A 25869-nucleotide genomic window follows, 5' to 3' on the forward strand; every position below is an offset into this window, starting at 1 on the left:
CACAAAGAGGGGAAGGGAGATAGAAAAAGAAGGAAACATTGATCAGTTGACTCTCGCACGCCCCCTCCTGGGGGACCTGCCCCACAACCCAGGCATGTGCCCTGACTGGGAATCCAACCCACCACCTTTCAGACTGAGGGCGCTCCATTGCCTGAGCCACACCAGCCAGGGAGCTGGTTTCTTTTCACACGTGTTTATTGAGCACTCACTCTGAAGTGCCCAGCCCTGTTTGCACAAGGGTTTTATTTCAACCCATTGTCTCATTTCATCCTCACAACCGCCCACGAGTACAAGTATCCCCATTTTGCAGATGCGGTAATTAGAACTCAGGGAGCTTATGTTACCTGAAGTCATACATCAAGACTTGGGCCCCAAGCCAGACCCCTTAACTATGACACAGGGCTGTGTGCTGAGCTTTTCATCTGCATTCCACCCTCTTCCTCACAGAGAGCAGGAATCTCTCTCCCTCAGCTCATCTGATCTGCACAACACCCCTGTGAGGGAAGCAGTTTTCATCCTCACTTGATAGTTTATGAGATGGAGGCTTGGCGAGTTAAGGAGGTTTCCTAAAGAGTGTCAGTGGCCAGGGGACAAGAGCCAGTGAGGGCAGAGTCACGGGCCCAGAGAGGAAGACAGTGGGGACACTGGCCTGCAAGGCAGAGAAGAAACCAAAGTCCTGGACCACATGCAGCTTCCGGGGGTGGGGGTGGGTGGGGACAGGAGGCTGCCGCTGTTGCTGAGCACAGCTCCCAACATGGCCCCTTTGTGGAACACTGAGGTGTACAGAGGGGAGTCCAGGCTGTGCCTTCCCCCCGATGACAGACCTGGCTGATCAACCCCTTGGCATCTCAAGGGGCTGCAGGCAGCTCGCCTCTCCACCCTGTCTGGCACACCCTCCTCAAGTGACAGAGACTCGACATAGCTGAGGTGGGAGGGGTGTGCGGGCGGGAAACTGAGTGAATAGGATGCCTCTTTCTCTGCTCCCACTGCCTCCTGCTGACCTCTGAGTTCTCTTTCTATATTTGTTCTCCTCCCTCTCTCTCCCCACCCCCTATCTTGCTCTTCCCATCCCCATATCTGACTCTAGGCCTCCCCTGGCCTCAGCTTCCCTGTCTTCCACAGAGGACTGAGGAGCCCATGGGGCAGGGTGTGGGGTGATGAAGAGGAGAGGTGATGAGCCAGAGTGTCCCAAGGACAGGCTTCTGGAGAGAGATGAGGCAGAACATGAACATCAGTGGTTTATTGGGAAGCCCCCATTGCAAACACCAGCAGCCCTAGCCCATGCGTGTTTAAGCAGAAATAAATAAGGCAGCACTTAATGAACCAGTCTGTCTCCCTCCTAAGGAGCTCTGGGGAGGGTCAGCCTCTGCCATCCTAGGGGCTAGGATCCCTCTAGCTCTTGAGGAGGGGCTGGGGACAGCGGGGGTTGAAGAATGCAGACCACCCCTTTCTGGCCTGCCCATGGGGCAGCCTGTGAACTTGGTGCTGAGTTCAAAATTGCTGAGGTCTGACCTCATGGCAGAAGCCTGCCCTGTCCCAGAGAGACCCCCTTCCCGTCAGGCCCCAGCCCCTGGCCCCTGCCCCAAAGTCCCATCACAAGCTCCTGTTCCCATTTCTAACTGCAGCCTGGGGAGCCAGTACCTCCTCCCTAGCCCAGAGGACCCAGCTGTGGGGAAAGGAAGCTTTGCCATCATGCTTTTTATTCCCCTGTCATTCAGGGGCTGAGGGACTGGTCCCCGTCTGACGCTGGTCAGTGGGCAGTCAGCTCTATGGTCTTCTTCCGCTCCTCCCAGTCCTCCTCGGGCTCGTACGTGCCCTTGACGACGGCCACACGCTCACTCAGACTCAGGCAGTTGGGGAAGAGCAGGTAGAAGTAGAGGATGGCAGCCACGGCAGCCCCCACAATGGGCCCCACCCAGAATACCTGGTGGAGACAGGACAGCATCAGGGGGCTGAGCCCCTTCAGAGGACTGACTCATGGACCCCCAGAGGAGATGGACATACGACTTCCGGATCTCCAGAAGGAAAGACTTCCTCCCACCTCAGGGACAGATATACTGACACCCCACTCCCCAGTGACAGGGACATGGACCACAGATCCCCAGATTCTTAAAGGAAACAGATCCCCAGAGGCCAGGGCCCCTCCCACTCCACCCTCAAGAGAGACAAAGGGACCTTCAGAGCGAACGGACATATAGGTCCTCAGAGAGACGAACAGAACTCCTCTCCCTTCCGTGAGGGGATAGAGACGAACTCTGGAGGGAGACCATGAACTCCCAAAGGAAGTTTCAGACAGACCCACAGGAAGGAAGACTATCCCACCCTTCAACAGGGGGCGGGTAAATAAAACATTAGACATACAGACTCAGAGGGACAGAAAAAGTCCTCAGAGATCAGGCTAGAGGTAGCGCAGGCTAGAGGTAGCGACACCTCCTTTACCTAGAGGGACAGACACAATGCTGCCCCCCAGCCCCCAACCAGGGACTCCTTGTCCCCAGGGGCTCAGGCCAGTGTTCTGGCTGCATCCTGTTCCCTACTGCGTCCCCTTCTCTCTCCAGCCACTGCCCCCCGGGCCCACCCCCAAGCTCTGGGCCCACAACACCCAGGAAGCCCAGGGAGCCAAGGCTGAGCGTCCAGGTCCTCATTGCCAGGGGTCCAAGGGAGGCCCAGACTCACCCAGTGCGCAGAGCTGAACCGCTTCATGACCACTGCGGGGCCGAAGGAGCGGGCGGGGTTCATGGAGCAGCCAGTGAAGTAGATCTGGACGGAGAGAGGGAGATGGTGAGGAAGCAAAGTGCACGCCCTTCCCACAGGGCCCCTAACTCTCCCAGGGTCGCCCACCAGTTCAGGGGCTCAGTCAGATCTCCAACTCAAGGCCTCCAGTTCCTAGGCTGGTGACCTCTCCCTCCGTGCGTTCCTGTGCACCGCTCCCCTCTTCTCTGAGCTTGGGCTTGGTTTCCTGCCCCCCGCCCCAAGTCCCACTTATTCCCATCTTTCTCCAGGCTAGAGAAGGTTTGGGGGGGCTCTCAAGTCCAGGACAGAGTACAGCGGCCCCACTCCAGGCCCAAACTGGTCGGGAGAGGTGCTACAGGCTCCTATTGTTTGCCCTGAGGAGCTCTCTATAGCCCCAGCCACATGGCAGCTCTGCTCACCCCCACAAGGTGGCCCAGAGTGACGGACAGGCCAATGGACAGGGCCGGGGAGCCCACGGGGCTGGTGCGGCGGGCGTCGGTAGAGGAGAAGATGCAGAGCGCCAGCTGGAAGGTCAGAATCATCTCCACCACTACAGCCTGGCCTGGCGTCGTGTTGTTGCTGAGCTGTAAGGGGACAGTGGTTTAGGACCCCAGCCTCCTTCTGGCTCTGTGGCCAGGGGCTTGGGGAGGTGGGTTTAGGGCCTCCGAGGACACCTGCAGCCCAGTGCAGGTCAGGTCAGGGAGGTCATCTGCTGAAGAGACTACGCACGTCACAGCGTGTGCAAAGCTTGGGGCGCAGGCCTGTGGCCAAAGGGTGGTGTGAGGGTAGCCTTTCCTGGACATGGTCCTGTCAACAGTTCTGCCCAGTCTCCACCCCCCACAAGCTGGCATTTACCCTCCCTCCTGCGGGCAGCTGCCCAGTTTGTCTATTGCACCCCCAGCCCACCTCCCGCCCGTGCCTGACCCGCTGCCAGTGCCAACCTCAAACCCGTCTCTCCAGTGCAGCTGACTCACGGCTTGACAATGGCCGAGAAAATCCTCCTCTGTGTTTGATTAATGAACCCAGTTTGCATGGGACATGGGGAACGAACCTGGAGCTGGGGAAGGGGGAGGAGGCAGCGGGAGGCCAGGAGCAGGAACAAAATTAGGAGTTCGCATGCATGGTCTCTAAATGGGGTCCCTTGATACCTGCTGTGGTGGGTGATGGCCACCCCCATGTCATAGCTGAGAAAACTGAGTTCCACAGAGGCCAGGGTCAGCAGGAGCTAAGATTACAACCTATTTCTCTCTAATGGTTCCAGGGCCTTCCACTGAGGGACAGACAGGAGCCAGGAGGGGCCCACGAGGAAGGCAGAACTCAGCAGTGAGACAAGAGAAAAGGCAGAAGTTTCCAACAAGAAAGGAGGGGCAGTAGGCACCGGGAGAGAGGCCAGAAAGGGGCAGCAGGAAGGGAGCAGGCAGAGGAGGTGGGCATGAACCAGGGAGGCTGAGCAGGGACACCCGGCAGCCAGGGCATTCATCTTATTGGCCTTGGGAGGCTGTCACCTTCCCTGCAAGGGTGTGTACTGACCCACTCAGTGGCACCTATTCTTGAAATGGAGTGTGAGGGCCTGGTCCCGAGCCCACCCCAGGGTCTCTGCCGCACCCCCATCCCCGCGGGCACTCACCGAGTTCACCGCCAGGTTGCCCCGGGCACTGATCGGTGCCAGCCCATAGAGGATGCCTGCCCCAGCAATGGCGCCCACCAGCTGGGCCACCACGTAGAAGACAGCCCGGAGCAGGGAGATCTGGTTGCCCACTAAGAGCGCCAGTGTGATGGCAGGGTTGATGTGGCCGCCGCTCACGGGCCCCAGGGCCTGGGCCAGGGTGCCTATGGCCAGACCAAAGGCCAGCGAGATCTGAAGGACAGTGGGCAGCGCCGACGGCCACTGGAGGGCTGAGCCGAGGCCGAAGAAGACGAAGATGAGGGTGGCCAGGAACTCGGTGAACACGGCCTTGACGAAGGCCACGGAGCACACCTCCTTCTTCATGGCGGCGGTGGGGGCCGAGCGGCGGCGGGGGGCGCCCGTCGGGGCGGCGGCGGCGGCGGCGCTGCTGCGGGCGGGGGGCTGGCTCCCTGGGGCGGCGCGCTCTGCGGGGACCTCAGGGCGGCTAGCGGCCTGGCACGGGCCCCGCAGGGGTGCGCTATATAGAGGGCGGGCGCCCCTAAGCGGGGCCAGCGCGGGGGGGCAGTGGGCGGCTCCCGCGCTCTGGAGCCAGCACTTCGCGCAGGAAGGGAACTTTGCGGCCGTCCGGGGCTCCACACTGCCCCGGGCCCCCCGAGTTCTCCCGCAGGGGCGGCGTGCGACCTGTCCCGGCCACATGACCCAGGCGGCGGTGCACACCGGCCCCCCAGCGGCTGGGGACGCGTGCATGCTGCGCTCCAGGCGGCTCCCACGCTCTACGCCGCGCGGTTCGTCCCAGGCTCCCAGGGAGACTTTGCTTGGGCCGGGCCCGGCCGGGGTCTCCCGTCCTACCGACCTCTGGCCGGCTCCCTCCGCCGGGCTTTTATCTCCGGCCGTGGTCTTCTCCTTTTCTCCTCTCCGGGCCCTGGGTCCAGCCCCTCCTTTTCCTCCTGTGACCCAGGCATCCTTATCCAGCCTCACCTCCGGCGGGTTTGGAGTGATGCGATCCCCGAGGACAGCGCCACTCAGCTCCCTGCCGCCCAGCCGCGGCGGGGGCGGGCTGGGCGGTCCGGCCGGCCGTTGCGGACCTCTCCCCGCCCGGGCCAGGCGAGCCCCTGGGGTTGGAGTGGGGGCGTTGGGAAAAGCGGACGCCGTATCAGCCTGCCCTGCGCCTGGTTGTCCTGGACCCCCCAGCAGCGGCCAGACAGTCCTGGGGACCTCAGCGCGTCCCCAGAGGGGGTGGGGGCCGGGAGTTCACTTTGTACTTGGGACCGGAGAGGGCATGGCCAGATTCGGTTTTGTTTCAGGTCAGGGAAGAGGCTCTGGGACTGAGGGGTCCGAGCGGGGTACGGGGGGGGGGGGGGGGGGGGGGGCAGGGCGCTGCTGACCGCCCTACGCCAGGTCTTGGCCTCTCCCACCTCCCTTTTCCGAAGCCCCCCTGCTCTAGACCTCAGGCTCTCCCTTTCCCGCGCCTTCTGCTCTCACCCCTTCTCTCGGTCTCTCCAGACCCTGTCCTCCAGACTCTCTGCCTGCCTTTCTCTTCCTCTCGCAGTGTCTCTGCCTCTCCTCCGGCTTCTTCTCCTTCAGTCTGTTTCTCCAGGCCCCGTCTCTCTCCTTCGGGTGTTTCCTCTTCTCTCCCACCCCTCACCCCCATCCCCATCTTTCTCTTTCTCTTTCCTTCAGGCTCTCCCTCTCCTTTCCATTTCTGTTTTTCCTTCCCTTTACAGTCCTAGCCTTAGTCTCTCCGTCCCCGCCTCTCTATCCTATTTATCTTTCCTCTGCCACTTAATTTCTGTGACTTCTTTGTTCGTTTGTTTCTGACCATCTCTACCTCAGTTCCATGTCTGTTTCTCTCACACGTGGTCCTTTTCAGGGCCTCCCGAGTCAGATACCCCCACCTCTGGGCTGGGGTTGGCACTTTCCTCCAGCTCCCTGCCTCCCCCCTCCTGTCCTTGCCCCTTTTCTCTGAGCTCCCAGCTGCTCTCTACCATTTCCCCCACCCCTCCCGCTTCTTATTTCCAGGTTAAGCGTGTGGGGAATGAGGCTGGAGGACCCTCCAGGGCTTGGAGGAGGGGCAGGGAATGACCCTCAGGATCTCAGGAGAGGAGCTGCACTGAAGATCCCCCCACCCCCACCCTACCACTGTGTGTCCTCAGGAGGCACTTAGCACAGAGTAAGGCTGAGGAAAGTTTCCTCACGTTGTAACCATAATTAAAAAACCCCCCTGAAGGCCCTGTGTGGAGCTAAGGCAGAGGCTGCGGCAGGGGGAACAAACAGGTGCTCCTCCCTCAGTCTGTCAGGGGGTGAGGGGAGGGGCCGCGGAGGACAGCCAAGGACCGAGAGGAGTGGGCTGTGGGCTCCGTGGCAGCTAAGAGGCCAAAGAAAACAGGGACCAAAGAAACCCTGGCATTGTTCTTCCTCCATTCAGTGTTTCCTGTGGAGCAGCTCCTCCCCCACGTCCCTCCACTTGAGGCAGGAGGTCTGCCTGGCCTTTCTGCCCTGGGTCCTGGGGCCCTGCTCCTGGCAGAGCGTGGCGTGGACTTGCCCCCTTCCCTTCCCTTCTCCTCTCCCAGGGCACTGTCTTCGAGAACCCACAGGTCTCCAGCCCCATTGTCTTGGAGTGGGGAGGACTCTGCAGTGCTCGCGGGAGGTCGGGCCGCCAGGGAAGCTGCTACTTGGGGATTTGGACCCAACCCTTTACGTCTAACCCAGGTCTTTGGCCTCCACGGTGTGATTCCATTCTGAGCTACCTGTGAGGAACCCAGACTCAGAGGTCCACAGTCACACAGTGACCTGGACAGGGAGACACGAAGTCACCAAGAACAGGCCTGGTGTGGCTGAAGGAGACCCAGTGTGCCAGGATCGCTCAGATGGGGCAGTTGGTTCCATTTCCTGGGCATGTGCTTGAAATCCCTTCATCTCTTCCAGCTCCCTCCCAGTGCTGCTCTGTCCCCAGGTTGTCACAAGGAGCTACAGGAGCTCGTGTCCTGGAACTGCCTTTTCTCTGAGCTCTTGGGCCTGGCCCTGCCAGCTCCAGGGCAATGCTTCCCTGGGACCTTTCTGGGCTGGGAGATGGGTCTCCCCATTGGTGGCAGGAAGTCAGAATCTCTCAGGGAGGGCTCCTTCCCTCCTTTTCTGACACAGGGACCTCTGTATTCCCTGGGAGGGCGGGGGTAGAAGTGGTAGGGTAATTGGCAGGAGGTGGTGTTCCCGGGGGTTCCACAAATCCCCACTGTCGGGAAATAGTCATTCATTCATTCCACAAAGAGTTATTGAGCACTTATTATGCACCAGGCACTGTTCCAGGCACTGGGATATAGCTATGAGCTAGCAGACAACATCTTTGCTTGTGGAGCTAATATTCTAGTAAAAGGAGACAGATGACAAATAGCGGACATAGGTAGATTATATAGGACAATAGAATCTGGTAAGTGCTATGGGAAAATAGGAAATGTGCGGGGATAGGATGGAGTTCCTTTGAAATTTTAAAAGGGTGTCAGTATAGATCTTACTGAGAAGGTGACACCTGAGCGAAGACCTGAAAGAGGAGAGGGAGAGAACCATGCACACATCCGAGGAAAGAACATTCCAGGCAGAGGAGCTACCGGTGTTGCTGGAGTGGTGGGGGGGCAAGGAGATGAGGACAGAGGCGGTGGAGGCGGGCAGCCCTGTGCACCACCAAAAGGCGCGGCAGGCTCCACTTGAGAGATCAAGGAAGCCACTGGGCTGAGGACTGGCGTGGTCTGACAAGGTTTTTAACACGGCCCCTCCGCTGTGGCGGTGAGAAGAGACTGGAGGGGCGGGAATGGAAGCGGGGAGGCCGGTAGGGCCCTATGCAGGGAGAGATAGAGGATGGTGGCCTGGACCTGAGGGGAGGGTGATTGGATTCTGGGACCCCCTCGAAGGTGGGACCAACAGGATTCTCTGATGGAGTTCACAGGGCATGTGAGAACAAGGAATCAAGGACAACAAGCTTTTTGGCCTGAGCAGCTGGAGAAAAGGAGTTGCTATCAGTTGAGACGAAGGGACTGTGGGAAGGGCAGGTGTGAAGAGAAGAGCAGGCTGTCGGGTGTGGACACGTGGAGCATTAGGCGTTGTCCCAGATGCTGGAGGCCCCTACCCTGACTTCCCAGCACAGTGCTGCGGCCAGCACAAGGGGCCCGAAGGGGGCTATGCTTTGCTCTCTCTGCAGACCGCACAGGCTACCCACGTCTTGGTGCCCTCTTCATGGGTCACAAAGCCCAGGATGCCCATCTGGCCAGACTGGCAGTGGGAATTTGCCACCCATTAGTTGAGCATTGAAATCCCCTCTGCACCATTCCTAACAGCAGCTGTGGGGAGCTCAGGACATGCCAGTCTGTCTTCTGGCACTTTGGACTGTGCTGATCATTTTTAAATTGTGGAAGAAACAGCCCTTAATTGGCAAATGATCATTTATTGAGCTTACTATATGCAGAGCACTGTGGTAAACAACACAGATGAGGGAAGACAGGCAGGAGACCGCCATCCCAGACCTGGAAGAAGCCCTGCCCGCAAAGGGCTCACAGTCTAGCTGAGGGGCACTGTGTATATACAGAATCAGCTTAAAAGACACAAAACACCATCAAAGCAACATCTGTAGTTGCAAAGTCTTTATCTGGCACAAAGTGGGACTGTGGGAATGGGTGCTGCTGGGACCTGGTGGTCAGCTCCCTCGTCCCCTCAGCTCAGAACCTTCTCTGTCCCCAGCTTGGGGTCCTATCCACCTGCCTCTGTGCTGCCCAGCCTCTGTCTGGTTTGGGGTGTATCTGACTTCCATCCTCCTCTAGCCTGGGTGTTCTCCAAGGGCAGAAACCATCCCCACATTCTGGTCATTTTGTCTTCCTGCCTTGCCACAGCCATCTCCGAGGCCTCGTGTCCTCCACAAGTCAGGGGCTGGGCTGAGCAGGCTCAGCTGCGGGCTGTGGTTCTGCCGGGGGCTTCCTAGAGGGGCCTAGGACTTGCCTCCGACCAGACCTGGTCTCGTCTGACTCCTGAGTGGAAAGATCATGGGGTTTTGAATAAAAAAAAGGTCTCTGTTAAAGTCTTGTGTACCCTACATAGAGCCATGTGGCTTTAGACCGGTTTCTCAGCTCCAGTTTACTGATTTACACAGTGGGGAGAGCAGTGCAGTCGTGTGCCCCCTAACCACGGCCCTGCGTCCTGAGAACGGCGTCATTGGGCACTTGCGTCCTCGTGCAAACATCGTCGAGTGCACTTACACAGACCCAGATGGTACAAACCCAGTAACTGTGTGTGTGAAATACATTTGCACGACTGGCAAGCACAGCAGGTTTGCTTTCCCAGCACCACCACAGACACGGGAGTAATGCCTGTGCTGTGGTGTCATGAGGTTCCGATGTTACCACAGCTATGATTGTCACTAGATGATGGGGATTTTGAGCTTCATTATAGTATTACAGGACCTGGGACCGCCATCGTATATGTGGTGGGTTGTTAACTTTAAAGTTGTTATGTGGCACGTGACTGTATTGGCTCTGCCTGCCTCGAAGAGTTGGGATAAGGGGCCGTTGTCCTTCCCTGCCTGAGCTTTTAGGAGGGTTAAGTGAGCTGATGTATGTAAAGCACCTAGACAGAGGCTGGGACGCAAGAGATGCTCAATAGATGTCAGTTCTCTCCACCCCCATCATTTGAATCCTGCTTTGACCTCTGACCTTAGGGACCCCAATCTGGGCAATCAGGGCTAAATGTGGGGATCTCATGCTTAGTTCTGGGGGGGATGAAATCCATAAAGTGGAACAGACACAGAAATTCTTGGCAACTTCTAAAGGGATCTGGTGGGGTGAGGTGAGGTGCGGTAGGGTTGAGGTGCCTCAGACACATCCGGGCTTGGCTCGCAGCTCCATGCCATGCTGTCTTTGAACTTCTACAGCAAGGACACTCAGCTACCAGGGGTACTGTCTTGGAGGTTACTTCAGTCTCTAACTTGACCTGTCCCCCAGTAGTGAGGCCAGGTGGCTGCCACCAGATTTCCGGGGATTTGGGAGAATCATCTCCACAGCACGTCCGACCCAGGGCAGCCTTTTTTCTGACCCCAAAGGGAGACAAAAAAAGACAAAGTCAGAGGTGGGCACAATAACAGAAATGTTCCTCATACTCAGTCCATCTCTGAAGGGAGAAGAGGGTAGGAAGGGGCTGGAGACTCCAGTGCACAGTGGGTACTCGGTGCAGATAGAGAGAAAAGCTTTGAAAGCACACAGGCAGCAGAGAGCGTGCAGACGGGTCTCAAGGTGTGAGCTGTAGCTTAGCTATGCAGCAGGCTGCAGAGGGAGGAGAGAATGGATGGTCTGGGTGGTGAGAGAAAAGAAAGGAGAGAACAGCCAGGGTGCACTCAGGTAAGAGAGGTTAAGAGACTGGACCAGGAAGGGGCCAGACCCAAGCCCATGTCCTTCTGTCTGCACCTTGGGGTTCCAGGTGCAGGGCTCTCCTTTGCTCTGACTACCACCTAAAGGAGGTAAAGAGGCAGAGGGTAGACCGCTTCTTCATTCTAGCCCCAGGAAGCAGAAATAATGAAATGATTTCAACACTGAGTGATAATGGTATGAGGAATTACAGTTCACATAGCATCTTTACATGCACCATCTCACTTAATCTGTTAATCTCATTTGACAACCAATGCACTGGCCTGGAAATTTAGAAGCCCAGGCTCTATGCACAGACCTGCCTCTGCCTGGACAAGTCATTTCCCTTCTCTGGTCGTGAGAGTGCTGGGCTGCTCTCACCACAGCAACTGTCCTGAGATGGGGGCTGAGGAGGAGGGAGGGAGGAGAGGAGAGGCTCCTGGGGTGGAAGAGCTGCTGCTGGGGGAGAGGGGCCTGCGGTGGGATGGGTGACAGGGGTGGGGGTGGGGGGTGTTGCCTAGTGCTGCGGTTGCGGTCGAGTGCATGCCGAAGTGCCTTGCCCAGCCAGCCATAGGTGTGTGCTGGGTGAGAGGGCTCACTTGCGAAACCAAGTGTCTCCTTTCAAGAAGTGTCTAGTTGCAAATCTCCCCCTCTCCCAAGACAAAAGCCACCAGCCCACAAAGAACTTTTGTTTTTTATGTCACACTGGAAGGCTAATCTCTAGGTCTGGAGCCCCCGCCTTCCGAGATGGGGGTCCCCTGCACACATGTTGGGCACACACTCATGTGTGCACAAATGCACACTCACTTCCTCCTTCGGAGAGGTCCTCTCTCAGGGCAGAAAGGAGGCCCTTGGCCACCCAATTTTTCCTGTCTTCCAAAGGCCACTTCTGCAGGAGCCAGTCTGTAGTTGATAGCTCTCTGCCTCCAGCCCTGGGTGCTGACAAGTCTGCCAGCCCAGTGCCACAGCATGGGGGAATTTTCCGGGAGGTGCAGAGTAGGGGGAGCAGGTCCTCATGTCAGCCTGCCCAAAGTGGCCTCTAGACCCTGCCCTTTCAGAGGGAGCACACACTCCTGAGGATGGTCACCGGCAAGGACTCATCCACCGCAGAGGAAGTGGATTTATTGCAGTGGGGAAGGGGTCAAAGGGAAAGTGAGAGGTCACTAGCCAGTGCACACTTGCACCACCACAGGCACACCTGTTCACACTCAGAAGCATGTACAACACTGCGGTTGGGGACAGAGAGGCATGTGGGAATGAACACACATTTGCACACTTGTAAAACCTGTTCCCAGACCCCCAAGGCCGGTCTGTATACTCCCCCCGCCACCTCCACCCACTTCTGGGGACAGGCTCTCCAGAATCTTCCTCTGCCGCCCATCCGCCCTCCTCCCCTAGCTCTGCCCCCAGGTCCCCAGCTCCCTGCGAGGAGCCAGAGGGTCGACTGCTCTCCAGCCTGCAGCTTCTGGACAAGGGTCTGCCAGGCTCACCGCAACCCTGGCGGGGCCTGCACATCCTGGAAGCAGCTACTCTGCACGGGGCCACTTCGCACGCGGAGAGAGGAAGGCCGAGTGGGCCCTGCTGCCTCTGGTCAAGCCGGCAGGGGGTGACGGGTGTCCCTGGAGCCGGGGCCGCAGCTCCCTTGGGCCCGAGGCCGAGCCGTCGGGGCTGGGCTGGGGGCGCCTAGGCCTTGCTGCCCCGGGGGAGGCTCTGCGGCGAGTGCAGCTCCACCGACTGCCGCCGCCGCACCTCGCGCTCCTCCCAGTCGGTGTCGGGCTCCAGCCCTTTCAGCACGGCCAGGCGCTCCGACAGGCTCTTGGAGGACGGGAACAGCACGAAGTTGTAGAGCAGGGAGCCCAAGATGGCGCCGACCAGGGGTCCGATCCAGAAGACCTGCGGGGAGCGGGAGGGCGGCTGGCGGGCGCGCGGGGGAGGGGGATGGGGCGAGGGGGGCCCGGGGTGGGGGAGGGGTGCCGGCTCCCCTCGAGCGTCCGGCCCCGGGGCCCGCCCCACCTCGTGTGGGGACGGGGCCTCACACGCTTGTCAAGCGCCCGTCACGGAGCTCGAAGGGACAACGCGGGCTGCCGCGGAGGACTCGCGAGCTGGGGCTTGAGTGCGTTTTCGAGACGGGCGGCCCGGGTGAACTGAGCATCTAAGCTGCTCACACGTCTCCGCCTGTTTCCCTCCAGCACAGTAATGCCGACCACCTGGCGTGGCTGTGAGAACTGAATGAGCTAGTATTTGCAAAGCACTTAGAATAAGGCCCGCTGCACTAAGCACCGGGTAAGTGCTAAATTAAAATATGTGTTAGCTAGCATAAATATTACCGTTTGTCGAGTTCTAAGACACTGAAAGGTCTGTTTTACACTAGTAACCTCACTTAATCCTTCCCAAAAGCCTGTGATGCCAGAACTGCCATTGTCCTCGCTTACAGATGTGGAAACTGAGTTAGCATCAGGGACCCAGGGAGAAGAGTGCGGAGGGCTGGAGGAGCCCCAGGCCCACTTTGTCCCAGGAAGCCCTAGCTGGGCTGGGTTTCTGGGGGAGGGGAGGAGAAGCAGGGAGGTTTTGGCCTTACCCAGTGATCATCAAATTTGCCGGTGACAATAGCGGGAGCCAGGGAGCGCGCAGGGTTCATGGAGCAGCCCGTGTAGTAGATCTGCAGCGGGAGTCGGGGTGGGGGTCAGAGGGAGGTGAGGACACACAGGGAGGCCTTGCAAGCCTCACCAGTGCTTGACCTCAACCTAAAGGGAGCCCACGCGCTGACAGTGAAGTTCATGTGATATTTACAAGGCTTCAGATTCCTTTGAGGCTGGTGTGGAATCTGTCCCTTTGGGGTATGTGACAGTCAAACCCTCTGGAGTGAGTCTGTCCCTCGTAGGAATCTGTATCTGTCTTTCTGGGGGTCTTTGTGCCTGTCATTTGGGGGGATTCTGTGCATCTGTCTCCAGGGTGGTCCATGGGTCTGTTTCTCTGGGGGAGTGTGTGTCCAGGGAGGCTGGAACCAGTGGCCATGACTTACCCCCAGGAGGTGGCCCAGGGCCACAGAGAGGCCGATGGATAGGGCAGGGCTGCCCAGGTTGTCTCCACGGCGCTCGTCTGTGGAGGCAAAGATGCAGAGCACCAGCTGCAGGGTCAGGAAGAGCTCCACGGTCACGGCCTGGCCGGCGGTCGCATTGTTGTGAAGCTGGGGACAGAGAGGGGTGGTGGGGAAACAGTGAACGTGCTCCCAGCATGGCTCGACTTCGTGCCCACCTACAGCCAAGACCCTGGAGAGGCTCTGGGCCGGCTGGGAGCCAGAACGCCTGGGCTCAGCAGCCACCTTGGTCCAAATTACTGACAGTTTCCTCCTGGGCCAGTGGCCCAAAGGCAGAGGGATGGACTCCAAGACTCCCTGTGGTTCCCCAACTAGAGGTGGGAAAACTGACTCCATGACTCATTAGATTTGGGGGCTGGGGTTGTGTACCTACAGTGTGAGCAAAAAAGGATGCTGAGTCCAGAATTTCTGTCTTCTGAAGAGCAAGAAGGGAAAAGGTTTTGAATATAGCAGGAAGCTTTAGGCCAGGTAACAGGAAGGCCTTCCTCTCTCCCTAGGCCATAAGATACTGGCATAACAAGAAGCTTATTGTCTTCTTTCTTGTGGTCAAAGAAGTCCCAGGAATAGGGTCTAGGGACTTGGGTCTGGGATGCTCCTAGTGTGTCCCCTCCCCCCACAAGTCTAGCATATGACTCTTTGCTCTAACCTTGCTTCTTCCCTACTGTGTTTCAGGTCTCAGTTTTGCCCTGTGGATTTGCTCCCTGCACATCCCGTGGAGGTTGAGGTGGGGTTGCTGCGGTGCTGGAGCCCTACACTGCGATGCCTCCATACCCATGTGGGGTGCCCGAGGTCCCAGCAGACTCTGCTTTGGGTAACGAGAGAACTTGGGGCTAAGCAAAGAGGTAATTTCATAACTGGGCCACACCCAGCACTGGGTTTCTCTCTGGGTTTTGTCATCCTGTGCCCTACACCTTGCCCTCTGGGGCTGGGCACTGAACCGGGTGGAGCTGTGACAGCTCTCACCTCCCACGCTCCTTCTTTAGGCCCCGAACCCCCACCCCTGGGTCCTAGCCATGGAGCTGTCACTCTTGGGTCTCCCTGGGGTCTAACTTCAATCCCCTGTGATCCAAAGTCAGAGCCTCTAGTGGGGGACTGTGGAAAGAGCTTTGGAGGCAGCTACTTTGGAGGCCTCCGACTGACTGTGGGCCCCCATTTACTTCAGCCTCAGTTTGCCCTCCTGTAAAATGGGGTAACAAAACTCTGGAGGACTGTGTGGGGCCTGGAGATGACAAAGGCAGAGCCCCGGCCCCATTCCTGCTGGTGAATGGCAGAGACAGCGTGGTCGTGGGTTCAGTGTTGGCCAGGTCTGGGTCCGTCTCCAGGTGCGGACACTTACTGGCTCTGTGGCTTGAATCAGTTGAATGCTGAGCCTAAATTTACTGCCCATGGTGGGGGGCCGCAGAGCTTACCATATGGCATTTTACCACGGGCGAGGTGATATCCAGCATGGAGCAGGTGCACATCAATGGTGACTTTCCGGCCACCAGGCTGGCCTTTCTAGGGACCTCAGAGGACACCTGAGACAACCTTAAAGTCACTGGGCACCCTCGAGCCTCAGGGTAGTTCAGCCCCTCTGCTGCCCCTTTCTAGCCAGGCAGAGCTCTCCTCAGTTACTCAGTACAGGAAATGATGAGCAATAACTTGAGGGTACCTTCTGTGCTGAGGGCTCCAGTCAACTGTGAAATGATGGCGGAACAGGACTGAGTGTGCCCATGTCCCCCTAGCAATCCCATGGCCCTGCTCGTAGAGGACATTCCCCAGTCACATTCTGAGACTTTCTTGACTGTGCTGTCAGGAAGTTCCTCTTCCCGTCTAATTCAGCCTCTCCTTGCTGCCAACTGAACTAATTTTGTTCTCAATGGAAATGGTCACACTCCTCAGTCTGTCCCCTGTCGTGGTCACTCTAGCCTTTTCTCAGCCCCAAGTCCCCAGCCTCATCACATTTTCCATTTGGAAGAAGAGAGAAGTTCCCCAGTTGGGACACCTCTGCCCCTCAGGTGAGAAAGGGCTACCCATGCAGAGGAGGGGTGGCCGTGGAGACTACAGGACTCTTCAGAGACCTCAGAGCACTTATCTCGTGGCCCAGGAACAGAGCTGGCCAAGAAACGCAGGAAACTGCGGCATGGAAGAGGCACCGGCTGTCTGGGCTTGGGCCGGGGTCTGGAGCGAGAGCTCTGCTGAGGGCACGCAGACCGCCCCTCCTCACCCACGCCGCCCATGCCCAGGCCTTGCACAGACCCGAGACAAGGGAGGGTGGGGGCATGTAGCGGCGAGGGGGTGCACCGCATCACCCTCGGCTCCCACAGCACCCAAGGTACCGCATTAGCCATTGTTCATGAGATGAGTGGTTCGCCCGTGGGCTCCGGTGTCTGGAGGGACAGTGCCCCTTCAGCTTCCCCCCGGGGCCTGGTGCTCTCTCTGGTGTGGACGCGCTGTAGAACTTTGGGCCTGCGCTTCCCTTCTCTGGGCCTCACCTTCCTTGTTTACAGAAGAAACTTGGATGACGGCTCAGGTTGGAAATCCTGGGCTTTATGGTGGAGCCTGGGTTTGAAGCCTGGCTCTGGCACTCCCCCTCTCTGAGCCTCGATTTCCATATTCTTAAGAAAGGGTATCCCCATCCCTGCCTCGCAGGGCTGCTGCGAGGTGGTGTCAGTGCGAGGCTCGTGAGGAACCCTACCGTGAGGCCTGCACACGGTGGATGCTGAAGAAAAGTTGGGTCCTTCTTCCCTCTAGAAGACCCTCGGGACTCACACTCTGAGCTTCCCTCCGGCGCGGAAAGCGGGTGTACTTTGCGACCCTGTTGTCTGCCGACTTCTATCTAGCCCAGTCCTCACTGAAATGCAGGCATTAAGTCCCACAGAAACCGTAACGCTGGTGGTCCCCCACAAGACTCAGGGCGGGAGGTGCCAGCAGACCCCGGTGTCTGCTTCAGCCCTGGTACTGCTGTTCCTTCCGCCCTGCATCTCCTTCCGCCCTGCGTCTCCTTCAGCAGCCCCGTTCCTAGTCCCGGCACCTCTTCCCCTCCAGCCCCCCCCCCCCCCCCCCCCGCCCCGTATGCAAGCCCTCACCCAAATCTGTTCCCTCCCATCTCATCCTTTACAAGGGAGTCCCCAGGATCTGCCCTGTGGAAGAGTCGAAGCTCTGGCTACTCACTGCGTTGATAGCCAGGTCCCCTCGGATGTCTACCGGTGTGATCTCATGGAGCAAAGCAGCTCCTGCCACGGCCCCCAGCAGCTGGGCAGCTACATAGAAGGCAGCTCGGAGAAAGGAGACGTGGCAGCCCACCAGGCAGGCCACAGTCACAGCGGGGTTGATGTGGGCCCCGCTGACGTGACCCAGAGCCTGCACCAGGGTGCCGATAGCCAAGCCGAAGGCCAAGGCGATCTGCAGCACAGAGGGCAGGGCCTGCGGCCAGTTGAGGGCTGAGCCCAAGCCAAAGAAGACGAAGAGGAGCGTCGCCAGGAACTCTGCAAACACGGCCCTGGAGAAGGCTATAGACCGGAGCTCCCACATGCTGCGGAGCCTTTCGTGGGCTGGCCCAGCTGTCTCAGGGGCAGGAGGCTTGCAGCCCTCTCCCTGTCTCCCTCCCTCTCTCTCTCTGTCTCTCTCTCTGGGACTCTGGGGAGTCTGGGCCACGGGCATTTACAGGGCCCTTCCATCCTGCATTTGGACACGTGGGGCAGAGGTGGAGTTTAGACCAGCACCTTCTCTCCCCTGTGGCTTCCCCCTGCCCCCACTCCCCACCCCTGCCCACCACATGCCTATCACCCCATCTTGGCCTTCACAGCTGACTAATGTTCCCCATTAATAAGCTCCAGATAAGGACTGACGTCCCCTGGTTTTCCGTGTTTGTTCCCTCACCCCGGGGTTGTTGCCCCAGGGCCTCCCCAGCCCCCACAGGCTCCGTGAGTGGGGATTCTGTAGGAGGCTGTGCCAAAGCCCCTCTCTCTGCCTCAGACTGTTGGCCAAGGCAGGGATAACGCTTCATCCAAAACTGACCAGGAGAGAGGATGTCAGCGCTACCTCTTCTAGTGACGGAGAAGTTTTCCTTGCCGTCTGACCTCCAATTATTTCTTCTTGATGGGGATGGAAAACAACTGGTTGGCTTGTGACGTGAACCTTCCAAGGCCTAAAGCCTCCGCGTCTCTTCTGTGCTTGCTTTCTTGCAGTCGATCACCCATAAGTCGTTAAGCTTCACCTCCTCCCTAGAACCCCAGCCCAACGGCAGCTGCCCTGGCCCGGAGGTGGGGGGGGTTCCCCTGGCACTGAGACCCTGGCCCTACCCCATGGGGCCAACCTGGGGTCGAGGCCTGCGAGCTTCCGTTCCAGCATCACCCCCGGTAATCGCTGTGAGCACCTTCCTGTCCGTCTCTGCAGAGAGGTGATAATAAAGCTACCTTATCGGACTGGGGTTTGGATTAAATAAAATAATGTGCACAAGGTTCTCAAAGCAGTGTCTGGCCCACTGTAAGTTATCGATTAATATCTGCTATTATTAATAGTCTTATTTATACTGAGGAGAGAGACGGCGTCTCCTCACACTCACACGTTAGGGTTCCAGAAGCTGTGACAGACCCCGGCACCCCCTGGAGGCCTGGGAGCTCTGGGCCTGACACCCTGCTCTCCCTCCATCCCCCAGCCTTGCCCCCTTTCCCCGGGAAGCAAAGGCAGGGTCAGGCTCAGAATGGAGTCGGGCCACTAGCTTCTGGACCCTGCTCTATCTCCTGAGCTGCATGTCCCCAGGCAAGTTACGGTCCCAGGAGTGGGAATCCGGGCAGATGGATGGCAGACTGTAGGGCAGAGCCCCTTCTGTTGTCTCACAGGGGGACATCGAGGCCGGGGGTGGGGTGGGTGAGTGACTCATCTGAGGTGGTCCAGCAGGTTAGTGGCGGAGCCGGGACTGGAACCGGATCTGGAGAGCAGTCTACCACGCCCTACACTGCCAAGTCACATACTGAGCCTCAGTTTCTTTGTTTGGAAAATGGGAGTAATGATGCCCACCCCACAAAGTTGTTTTGAGGATGGAGCAAGATAATGGATGGGAAATATTTTGCAATTGAGAATGCATCATCCAAGTATATACTGGGACTAGTGAATCCTGTTTGTGAGGAGGCAGGGAAGGAGAAGGAGGAGGGTAAGGAAGAAAATGACCCAAACACAATGGAAGCTCAGAAAAATCAGGAATTCTTCTGGGGCTTGTTCTCTGATGTATTTCCAGCGCTTAGAACAGTGCCAGACACACAGGTAGACACTCAACTGTATCCTGAATGCAGACGCCCCTCCCTCCACCCTGCCTCCTGGGCCCAAGCCTGGGAGGAGGAGAGGGTGCCAATCACGACCGGGTCCTTACCCTTTGCCTTTGAGCCAAGGGAGAAAGAAGGTGGTCCTGTCGAAACCACAGGGTTCAAGCTCTTCTTCTGCCTGGAGTAGTGGAGTTCCCAAGGGGAGGGCTATGTGTTTTACTTTATTTTTTTTTACTTTGTTGATTTGAGAGGGAGAGAGAAACATTCATCTGTTGTTCCACTTATTTATGCACTCATGGCTGTTTCCTGTACGTGCCCTGACTGGAGATCAAACCCATGATGACCTTGGCGTATCGGGATGATGCTCTAACACATTTTGTCTCCAGTGACCACTAAGTGGTGTCTTGATGAGGTCCATGGTGCCATCCACTGCATGATGCTGCTAATGAGAGTATGACCAAAGTGCTTCCTTGCAGGTGGATGAAGTGAAGGTTGCATGATAGCATGACTGTACTTAATACCATTGAACTGTGCACTTAAAATGGTTAGGATGGCGCTTTATAACAAATAAAAATAATTTTTAAAAAGCGAGTAAAGGAAAATGACCTGAAAATGTTTTTTAACCAATGTGTATTTTGTACTTATTGAAAGAAGTCTTTTTGATTTATTTAGATATTAGTATTTTTAAGTCAAAATCTCTCTTGTGCATGCATGAAAAAGGAAATTATAGGAAAAGAGATTGGCTAATGTACAGTTGACCCCGAAGAATGGGGGTTTGCCTGCAGGGGTCCACTTATATGTGGATTTTTTTCAATGATTGCTGTAAATGTATTTTCTCTTTTTTATGATTTTCTTAATAACGTTTTCTTTATTTTATCGTAAGAATACAGTATGTAATACATACAACATACGGACTATGTGTTAATGGACTGTTTATGCTATTGGTAAGGCTTCCGGCCAGTATTAGGCCATTTGCAGTTAAATTTTGGGGGAGTGAAAGGTTACACGTGGGTTTTCAATGGCACAGGGGGCTGGCACCCCCATCCTCATGTGGCTCAGGGGTCAACTGCAGCCCTAAAATTTCTTCACGCTCAGAGGCCAACTGCCCCGAGTCCCGTTTTGACTCGGTCCCCAGGGTTTCCCACACAGTGCCACCCTCGGGGCAGGCGGGAGCGCAGTTATGCACTGTTTCTTACGGGGTTCTCCACTGTCGTCTCCAGAATTTTTGGCCAGTCAGAATTAGAACCCCAGGAGTCTGGATGCAAGAGGACTCTGGATTGTGAAAATGAGTCCCTATATTACCTCCTGAAATAATCAAGATGGGAAAGGAATGAGAAAGAATGCCAAAGGACTCTGAATAATAACACAAAAAATAAGGATTTGGGTGATGTTTGCTGGGGGCTGGGAGGGGGGGGCTGAGCCCTGGAAGAGCAGAGGCAGGAAGAGAACTGGGCCGGGGGTGGGTGGGGGGAGGCTGCACGAGGGGGCACAGTGGGGGAACTCGGGACTGTGCTGTCTGGCAGCTGCGGCGAAGTGTGTTTCCTGCTCGGAGCTGAGCTGCAGATGCCCTCCATTCTCCCCGCAAGGTCACTAAAAGTGGGTCGCACACCACAGCCTGGAGGTGGGAACCCTGGGGAATGAGGGAGAAGGGACAGGGCAGATCCATAGTCACTCGGTGAACCGAGTGAAAGGAGCAGACTCAGGCAGCAGCTGGTGGGAGGGGTGGGGGGCCTGGGGCTCGGGCCCCTCGGGGAACCTGGGAAGTATCTCAGGGTGTTGGACCCATGCAGCCCCTGGGGACTTTGGAAGAGGAGCGGTCTTAGCTCCATTCTATACAGGAGGAAACTGAGGCACAGAGAGGTTACGAAGGTCTCCCAAGACCACAGAGCTGGTGAGTAGCAGAGACAAACTATGAATACAGGTCTGCCTGACCCAGAAGTCTCCCCCCAGTGGCTGGCTGACTTCGTCCTGTAAACCCCAGCTCAAAGGACAAGCCAATTGGACAGTCAAGGCCCAGGTGGAGGCAGAGAAGGCTGAAGTCCAGGCTCTGGCAGGCAGAGACAGCTTCCAGTAGTCTCCCTCGCAGGCCTGCGGCGGGGCCCAGGGGCGAAGAAGATGGGAGTGCACCTACCCTCCCGCAGCTCCCCGCTGTCCACAGGACGGGGTGGGCCTTGGGCTGGGGTGTCCTCCTCCCACCCGCTTGCTCTTTGGGCCGAGATAGGTGCTGTTCCCTCCACTCGGTGGGTGTGTCACAGCCATTTTCTCATGACTAATTCTGCCTCAAACTCCAGGCCAGTGACTTTCAAACCTTTTTGATCAAGACCTGCAGGAAGAAATACATTTAATATCCTAATCCATAACATTATCTGGTTAGAAAGATAGATAGAGATAGAACTAAAACAAACATTTCTCAAATCAGTATTTCCTAAGTGTGATGTTTTAAATTCCTCTATTCTGTTTCACTAAACACATCATTCCGGTCACAACTACTAAACTGGTTTCATGACTCATTAATGGGTCGCTACTCACAGTTTGAAAAAGACCACTTTCTATTCTGGCTTAAAAATTGCTCTCTCATGGGAGAGGGTTTCCTGTCACCTCAATGTCACTCCCTCCCAGGAACACTGACAATGGCGGGCCGTGCTTTTCGTATCACTAAGAGGCTGGTAATTGTCTCTTCAGAGTCTTGCTCCTCCTCTGGACTGTGAATGGAGGGCAGGGACCATATCTGGGTTTGCTCACCATTGCACACCCCATGCCCCGTGCCTAGCACAGGGCCTGGCACGTTATAGGTGCTCACCAAGTGTTTCCAAGTGAATAAATGAGCAAAGCCAACAGCCTGGTCCCCCCAAGCCTACTACACCCTGCCCTGCAACCTCCAGGTTCCAGCCACATGACATCATTCCTCAGGGACCTGATTTGGAAGAGAAGTCAATCTCAGAGCTTGGGCAGAGAGAGGGAGTGTGCATGTGTGCACTGGTGGGTGAGGAGGGGTCAAGAACAAGTTTGTCTTCATTTGAAAAGGATTAGGTGTGAGAATTGGGGTGGGGGCAGGGACACCTTTCTCATAACCCTGCTTTGTGAATAGTGAGTTCCCTGTTGCTTGGAAGAGTTCCAAAAAGGCTGCACAGGCACCGGGGGAGCTGGGGAAGGAGTTTGGGCCCAAGACAGAGGGTGTGACAAGCTGACTGATGGGTTCCCCAGTAATTCTGCTGCATGGACAAACCCAGGCTGCAGATTAACAAAGCCTCCTTACAGGAGGGCAACTGGGAGCCACTGTGGAATCTAGAAAAAAGGGAGACCGGATGCAAGAGGCCGTACTTCTCTTCCCAGGCCCCAGCTTCCTCCCACATCCCAGCCAGAGGAGGCTGACCAGGCTGGAGGCCCTGAGGAGCTAAGGGTGACTTGGTGGCCCCGTGGCTCCCTGGGCTTCCACCTGCCCTGGAAGCCCAGCTGGAGGGCAGAGAGGAAAGTATCTGCCAGCTGGCCCAGGAGAGCCGGTATCTCCACCCTGCGGGAGACAGAGGAGCTGTGCATGCCAGGGCCAGATCAACCTGGGGTCATACCCGAGGAGGGGAGGTAACAGGCTACAAGGGCTGTGGGCAGCGCCCCACCACCTCGCTTGCAAAGGTCACCCAAACCTGTCTGACTCCCTGCTCGGAACAGCTGCCGCTGAGCTGCTGGGGCTCCCCAGGGCCTGCCTCCAGCATCCTGGGCTCTAGCAGCTGGGTGGCCTGCAGGACTCTTTTCGGAGTCTGCACAGGGTCCCTCTCTTCCCCCTACACCACCACGCTCACCTTCCTCCCACCTGGGAGCCCCCACCTGTCCCTCCCTCCTGCCCCTCCCAGTCTGCCGCCCCTGTGGGCCGCATGCCCCTCCTTGCATGCCTGTCATGTGAGGCACCGAGCTAGGCTCCCTTCATTTCTCCACCGGTCATCGAGACTCTGGTGAAGTGGGTACAAAACAACCCCACTTTATGGATTAGGGGAAGTGGGGCTAGAGGACATGAAGCTGGCCACCACCTCCTCTGCCCCCTACGCCACAGCATCCTGCTTCATCTCCATGGCAACACAGGTCATGCTGTCCTGGATGATTTGCTTAAGCTCTGAGGACAGGAACTGGGTTGAATTCAACTTGGTAGTCCCAAAACTTAACACATGGTTGGCATGGAGTAGTTGCTCAGAAAAATGTTCATGGAATGAGCTGTTTGCCCAAGGTCTAACAGCTAAGTACCTAAACCATAATTCAAACTCAGATCTTCCTGGATCTCAACCCAGCCCCACACCTTTCACACTTCTCCGGAAGGTTTCCTTGATTTACTCAGAATCATGGATGTTTGAATGTGTTCCTATTCCCCGAAAGCACATCCTAGACCAGGGTCTCAGCTTGGTTCTGATCCCCTCCATCCTGCTGGCTCTGTCTGCAGAGCCCAGGAGGAGCTCTGTGGCATGTGAGACACGCAGGCCAGGGACCAAGGGCCCAGGAAGCAAAGGCCTCGGTCAAATCAATGGTGTCTTCCTGACCGTGGGCCTGGCCACCTGCTTCCTGACCCCTGCTCTCTGACCATGATTCTGCCTGGGGGCTGGGCCTGCCAGATTCTCATGAGAGCTGGCCCAGGCCTTGGTATTCCCTAGGGTGGGTCCAGGTGGGTCACCTGATCCTCTGCTCATTTTGCTGCAATTCAATATCAGCCTCCAATTTGCACGCTCTGCTGCCACCCGTCCCTCCCTCCGGCCTCTCCTGGGGGAAGGGAAAACAGATACTCTCCACAGCACTTCTGAGGGCCCTGGGAATCCCTCGGGCTGACTTCACACCCAGGCCTCGGTATGGAGGGACTGCTGTGCCCACCGAGGGAGGTGGGCCCGGATGCCCAGAGGGCTGGGGCAGGTCTTGATGCCACCTCTTTGGCTGCCTGGCTGTGTGTGGAGTCCAAAGTCACTCGGGCTCCCCAGGCTTCCGGGTGAGCAAATGCAAAAGGGCCCGTGCATGGCAAGTGGTCAAAAACCTGAGTCTAGGCTTCCTCAAGGGCTGAGGGCCCATGTCAGGGAAACCCTTGCCTTCTCTAACCACCTGCCCTCTGGCTGCAGTGGTGGCCCATTCTCTCTGCTTCTACTTGCTGAATGTCTGTTTCCTCGGGATTTCAAGGCACTTGAAACAGTTCATTGTATTTTTTTATTCATGCAACAAATAGTTATTGAGAACCAGCTGTGTGCCAAGTACTGTTTTAGGCTTTGGATATGTCAGGGGACAAACTGACAAAACACTCTGGCCTGGCAGGACTGACAGCGTGGGCCAGTTTACTAGATGCCCCTTCTCAGCCTGTTCTCCTCCAGTCCAAACAACCTCAGCGACAAGAGCTGGAAGAGCCCCAGGTGGTGCGGCTCCGTGGGTTGAGCCCAGGCCGACGAACCGAAGGGCTGTCGGTTCAGTTCCTCGTCAGGGCATGTGCCTGGGTTGTGGGCCGGGTCCCAGGTGGAGGGCGTGTGAAAAGCAAACACACATTGATGATTTTTCTTCCTCTCTCCCTCCCTTCCTATCTAAAAATAAATAAATAAATAAAGTCCTTTAATAAAAAAGAAGAGATGAAAGAAACTGCAACTTTTAGAAAATAGTGTTTACTCACAGATGTCATCCTTACCCTGTCTTATCACCACAGCCTGAGTTAAAGTTACGTCCCACGAGAGGAACGAGAAGTGCGTGCTGTTCTTCACAAAGTTGGACACAGAGTTGCCGCACGACTTTGCAGCCCTCCCCCTGGGTGTGCATCCAAAGGGCTGACACCAGTGTTCACACTGAACCTTGTGCACACACGCTCACAGCAGCGCCGTGCACAGCAGGCGGAAGGCGGAGACGAGCCAAGGGCCCCACAACCTGGTGAATAAAAGGCCGTTCTCGCACACAGTGGGATGTGGCTCAGCTACAAAAAGGGAGCGAGGGACTCGTGTATGCTGTGTAACACGGATGCATCTGGAAAACATGCTGAGTGAAAGAAGCCAGTCGCAAAAGGCCACAAGCTGTGTGATCCCATTTGTATGAAATATGCAGAGTAGGCGACTCCATAGAGACCGAAAGTAGACGTGGTTGCCAGGGGCTGAGGAAAGAGAGGCATGGGGAGGGGCTGCTTAATGGGCACAGGGTTTCCTGTTGGGGTGATGGAATGTTCTGGAATGAGACAGTGGTAGAGGTTGTGCAACATTGTGAATTTATTGAATGTGACTGAATGAAAATGCTTCAAGATGGTTGAAATGGTGAATTTTGTGCTATCTTTTTACAAGATAACACAGTGCGGTCCTACCCACACTGGACTTCCTGCCCCGTGCATTTCCGTCGCTCCCCTGGGGCCTTTGCACATGCTGGTCCTTCTTCTCCTACCTAACACATCTTTAGTCTTTGGGTCTCACCTTAACTATCACTTTCTCAGAGGGACCCAGCCTCCCCACTGCATGCTGAAGTGCCCTGTGCCCTTCCAGTGCAGCACTGGTCTCGGTCCCGGTTAGAACATTTACATGAAGAATGTCTCCTCTGCTAAACTACAAGCTCCTGGAGAGAAAGGGGAACCTGCCTATATTTTGATCCCTGATGTATCCCTGAAGTCTACCTCAGTGCCTGACATAGACCCTCAATAAATATTTATTGAGTGCATAGATTAACAAATGAATAAATGTCCCTAAGGGAATTCCAATAGAGTCACTACTCCGCCACTCTGTCTCAGAAGGTTTTCCTCTTGCTGTCACTGCCGCCATCAAACCTTCGTAGCTGCCACGACTCCTTGTCATAAGCGCTACTGACGGG

At 56.7% G+C, this 25869-nt stretch overlaps 2 protein-coding genes across 3 annotated transcripts; both read right to left on the reverse strand.

The window, feature by feature from the left end:
* Positions 1 to 1225: 1225 nt before the first annotated feature.
* Positions 1226 to 5327, reverse strand: LOC114512606 (aquaporin-5). The gene is made up of 4 exons (XM_028531530.2): positions 4361 to 5327; positions 3153 to 3317; positions 2677 to 2760; positions 1226 to 1924 (listed from the first exon to the last, which is right to left on the reverse strand). The coding sequence occupies exons 1-4, from the start codon at positions 5105 to 5107 to the stop codon at positions 1751 to 1753; spliced, it is 1170 nt and encodes a 389-aa protein (XP_028387331.2). The 5' UTR covers positions 5108 to 5327; the 3' UTR covers positions 1226 to 1750.
* A 6509-nt stretch (positions 5328 to 11836) lies between these two features.
* On the reverse strand, positions 11837 to 17549 carry AQP2 (aquaporin 2). 2 transcript variants are annotated; one of them, XM_028532581.2, is made up of 4 exons: positions 16988 to 17525; positions 13760 to 13924; positions 13316 to 13396; positions 11837 to 12630 (listed from the first exon to the last, which is right to left on the reverse strand). In XM_028532581.2, exons 1-4 carry the CDS (start codon positions 17474 to 17476, stop codon positions 12421 to 12423), a joined length of 945 nt encoding a protein of 314 aa, XP_028388382.1. In that variant the 5' UTR covers positions 17477 to 17525; the 3' UTR covers positions 11837 to 12420. The 2 variants fall into 2 exon arrangements, with proteins under 2 accessions (XP_028388382.1, XP_035874945.1); XM_036019052.1 differs by lacking the exon at positions 11837 to 12630 and adding an exon at positions 12975 to 13204 and having other exon boundaries at positions 13273 to 13396; positions 16988 to 17549.
* Positions 17550 to 25869: the final 8320 nt, after the last annotated feature.

Source organism: Phyllostomus discolor, chromosome 2 (assembly GCF_004126475.2).
Source record: "Phyllostomus discolor isolate MPI-MPIP mPhyDis1 chromosome 2, mPhyDis1.pri.v3, whole genome shotgun sequence".
Classification (NCBI taxonomy): Eukaryota; Metazoa; Chordata; class Mammalia; order Chiroptera; family Phyllostomidae; genus Phyllostomus; species Phyllostomus discolor.

What these genes read in the sequence shown, in the direction of transcription:
- LOC114512606 (XM_028531530.2), bottom strand. Translation starts at nt 5,107, where the DNA reads ATGCACGCGTCCCCAGCCGCTGGGGGGCCGGTGTGCACCGCCGCCTGG. An exon ending in GCAACCTGGCGGTGAACTCG is followed by an intron (nt 3,318 to 4,360) that starts GTGAGTGCCCGC and finishes GTCCCCTTACAG; the next exon opens with CTCAGCAACAACACGACGCC. An exon ending in GGTTCAGCTCTGCGCACTGG is followed by an intron (nt 1,925 to 2,676) that starts GTGAGTCTGGGC and finishes TGTCTCCACCAG; the next exon opens with GTATTCTGGGTGGGGCCCAT.
- AQP2 (XM_036019052.1), bottom strand. Translation starts at nt 17,476, where the DNA reads ATGCCCGTGGCCCAGACTCCCCAGAGTCCCAGAGAGAGAGACAGAGAG. An exon ending in GGGACCTGGCTATCAACGCA is followed by an intron (nt 13,925 to 16,987) that starts GTGAGTAGCCAG and finishes CTCTGTCCCCAG; the next exon opens with CTTCACAACAATGCGACCGC. An exon ending in CTCCTCCCCTCCCCCAGAAA is followed by an intron (nt 13,205 to 13,272) that starts CCCAGCCCAGCT and finishes CGCACTCTTCTC; the next exon opens with CCTGGGTCCCTGATGCTAAC.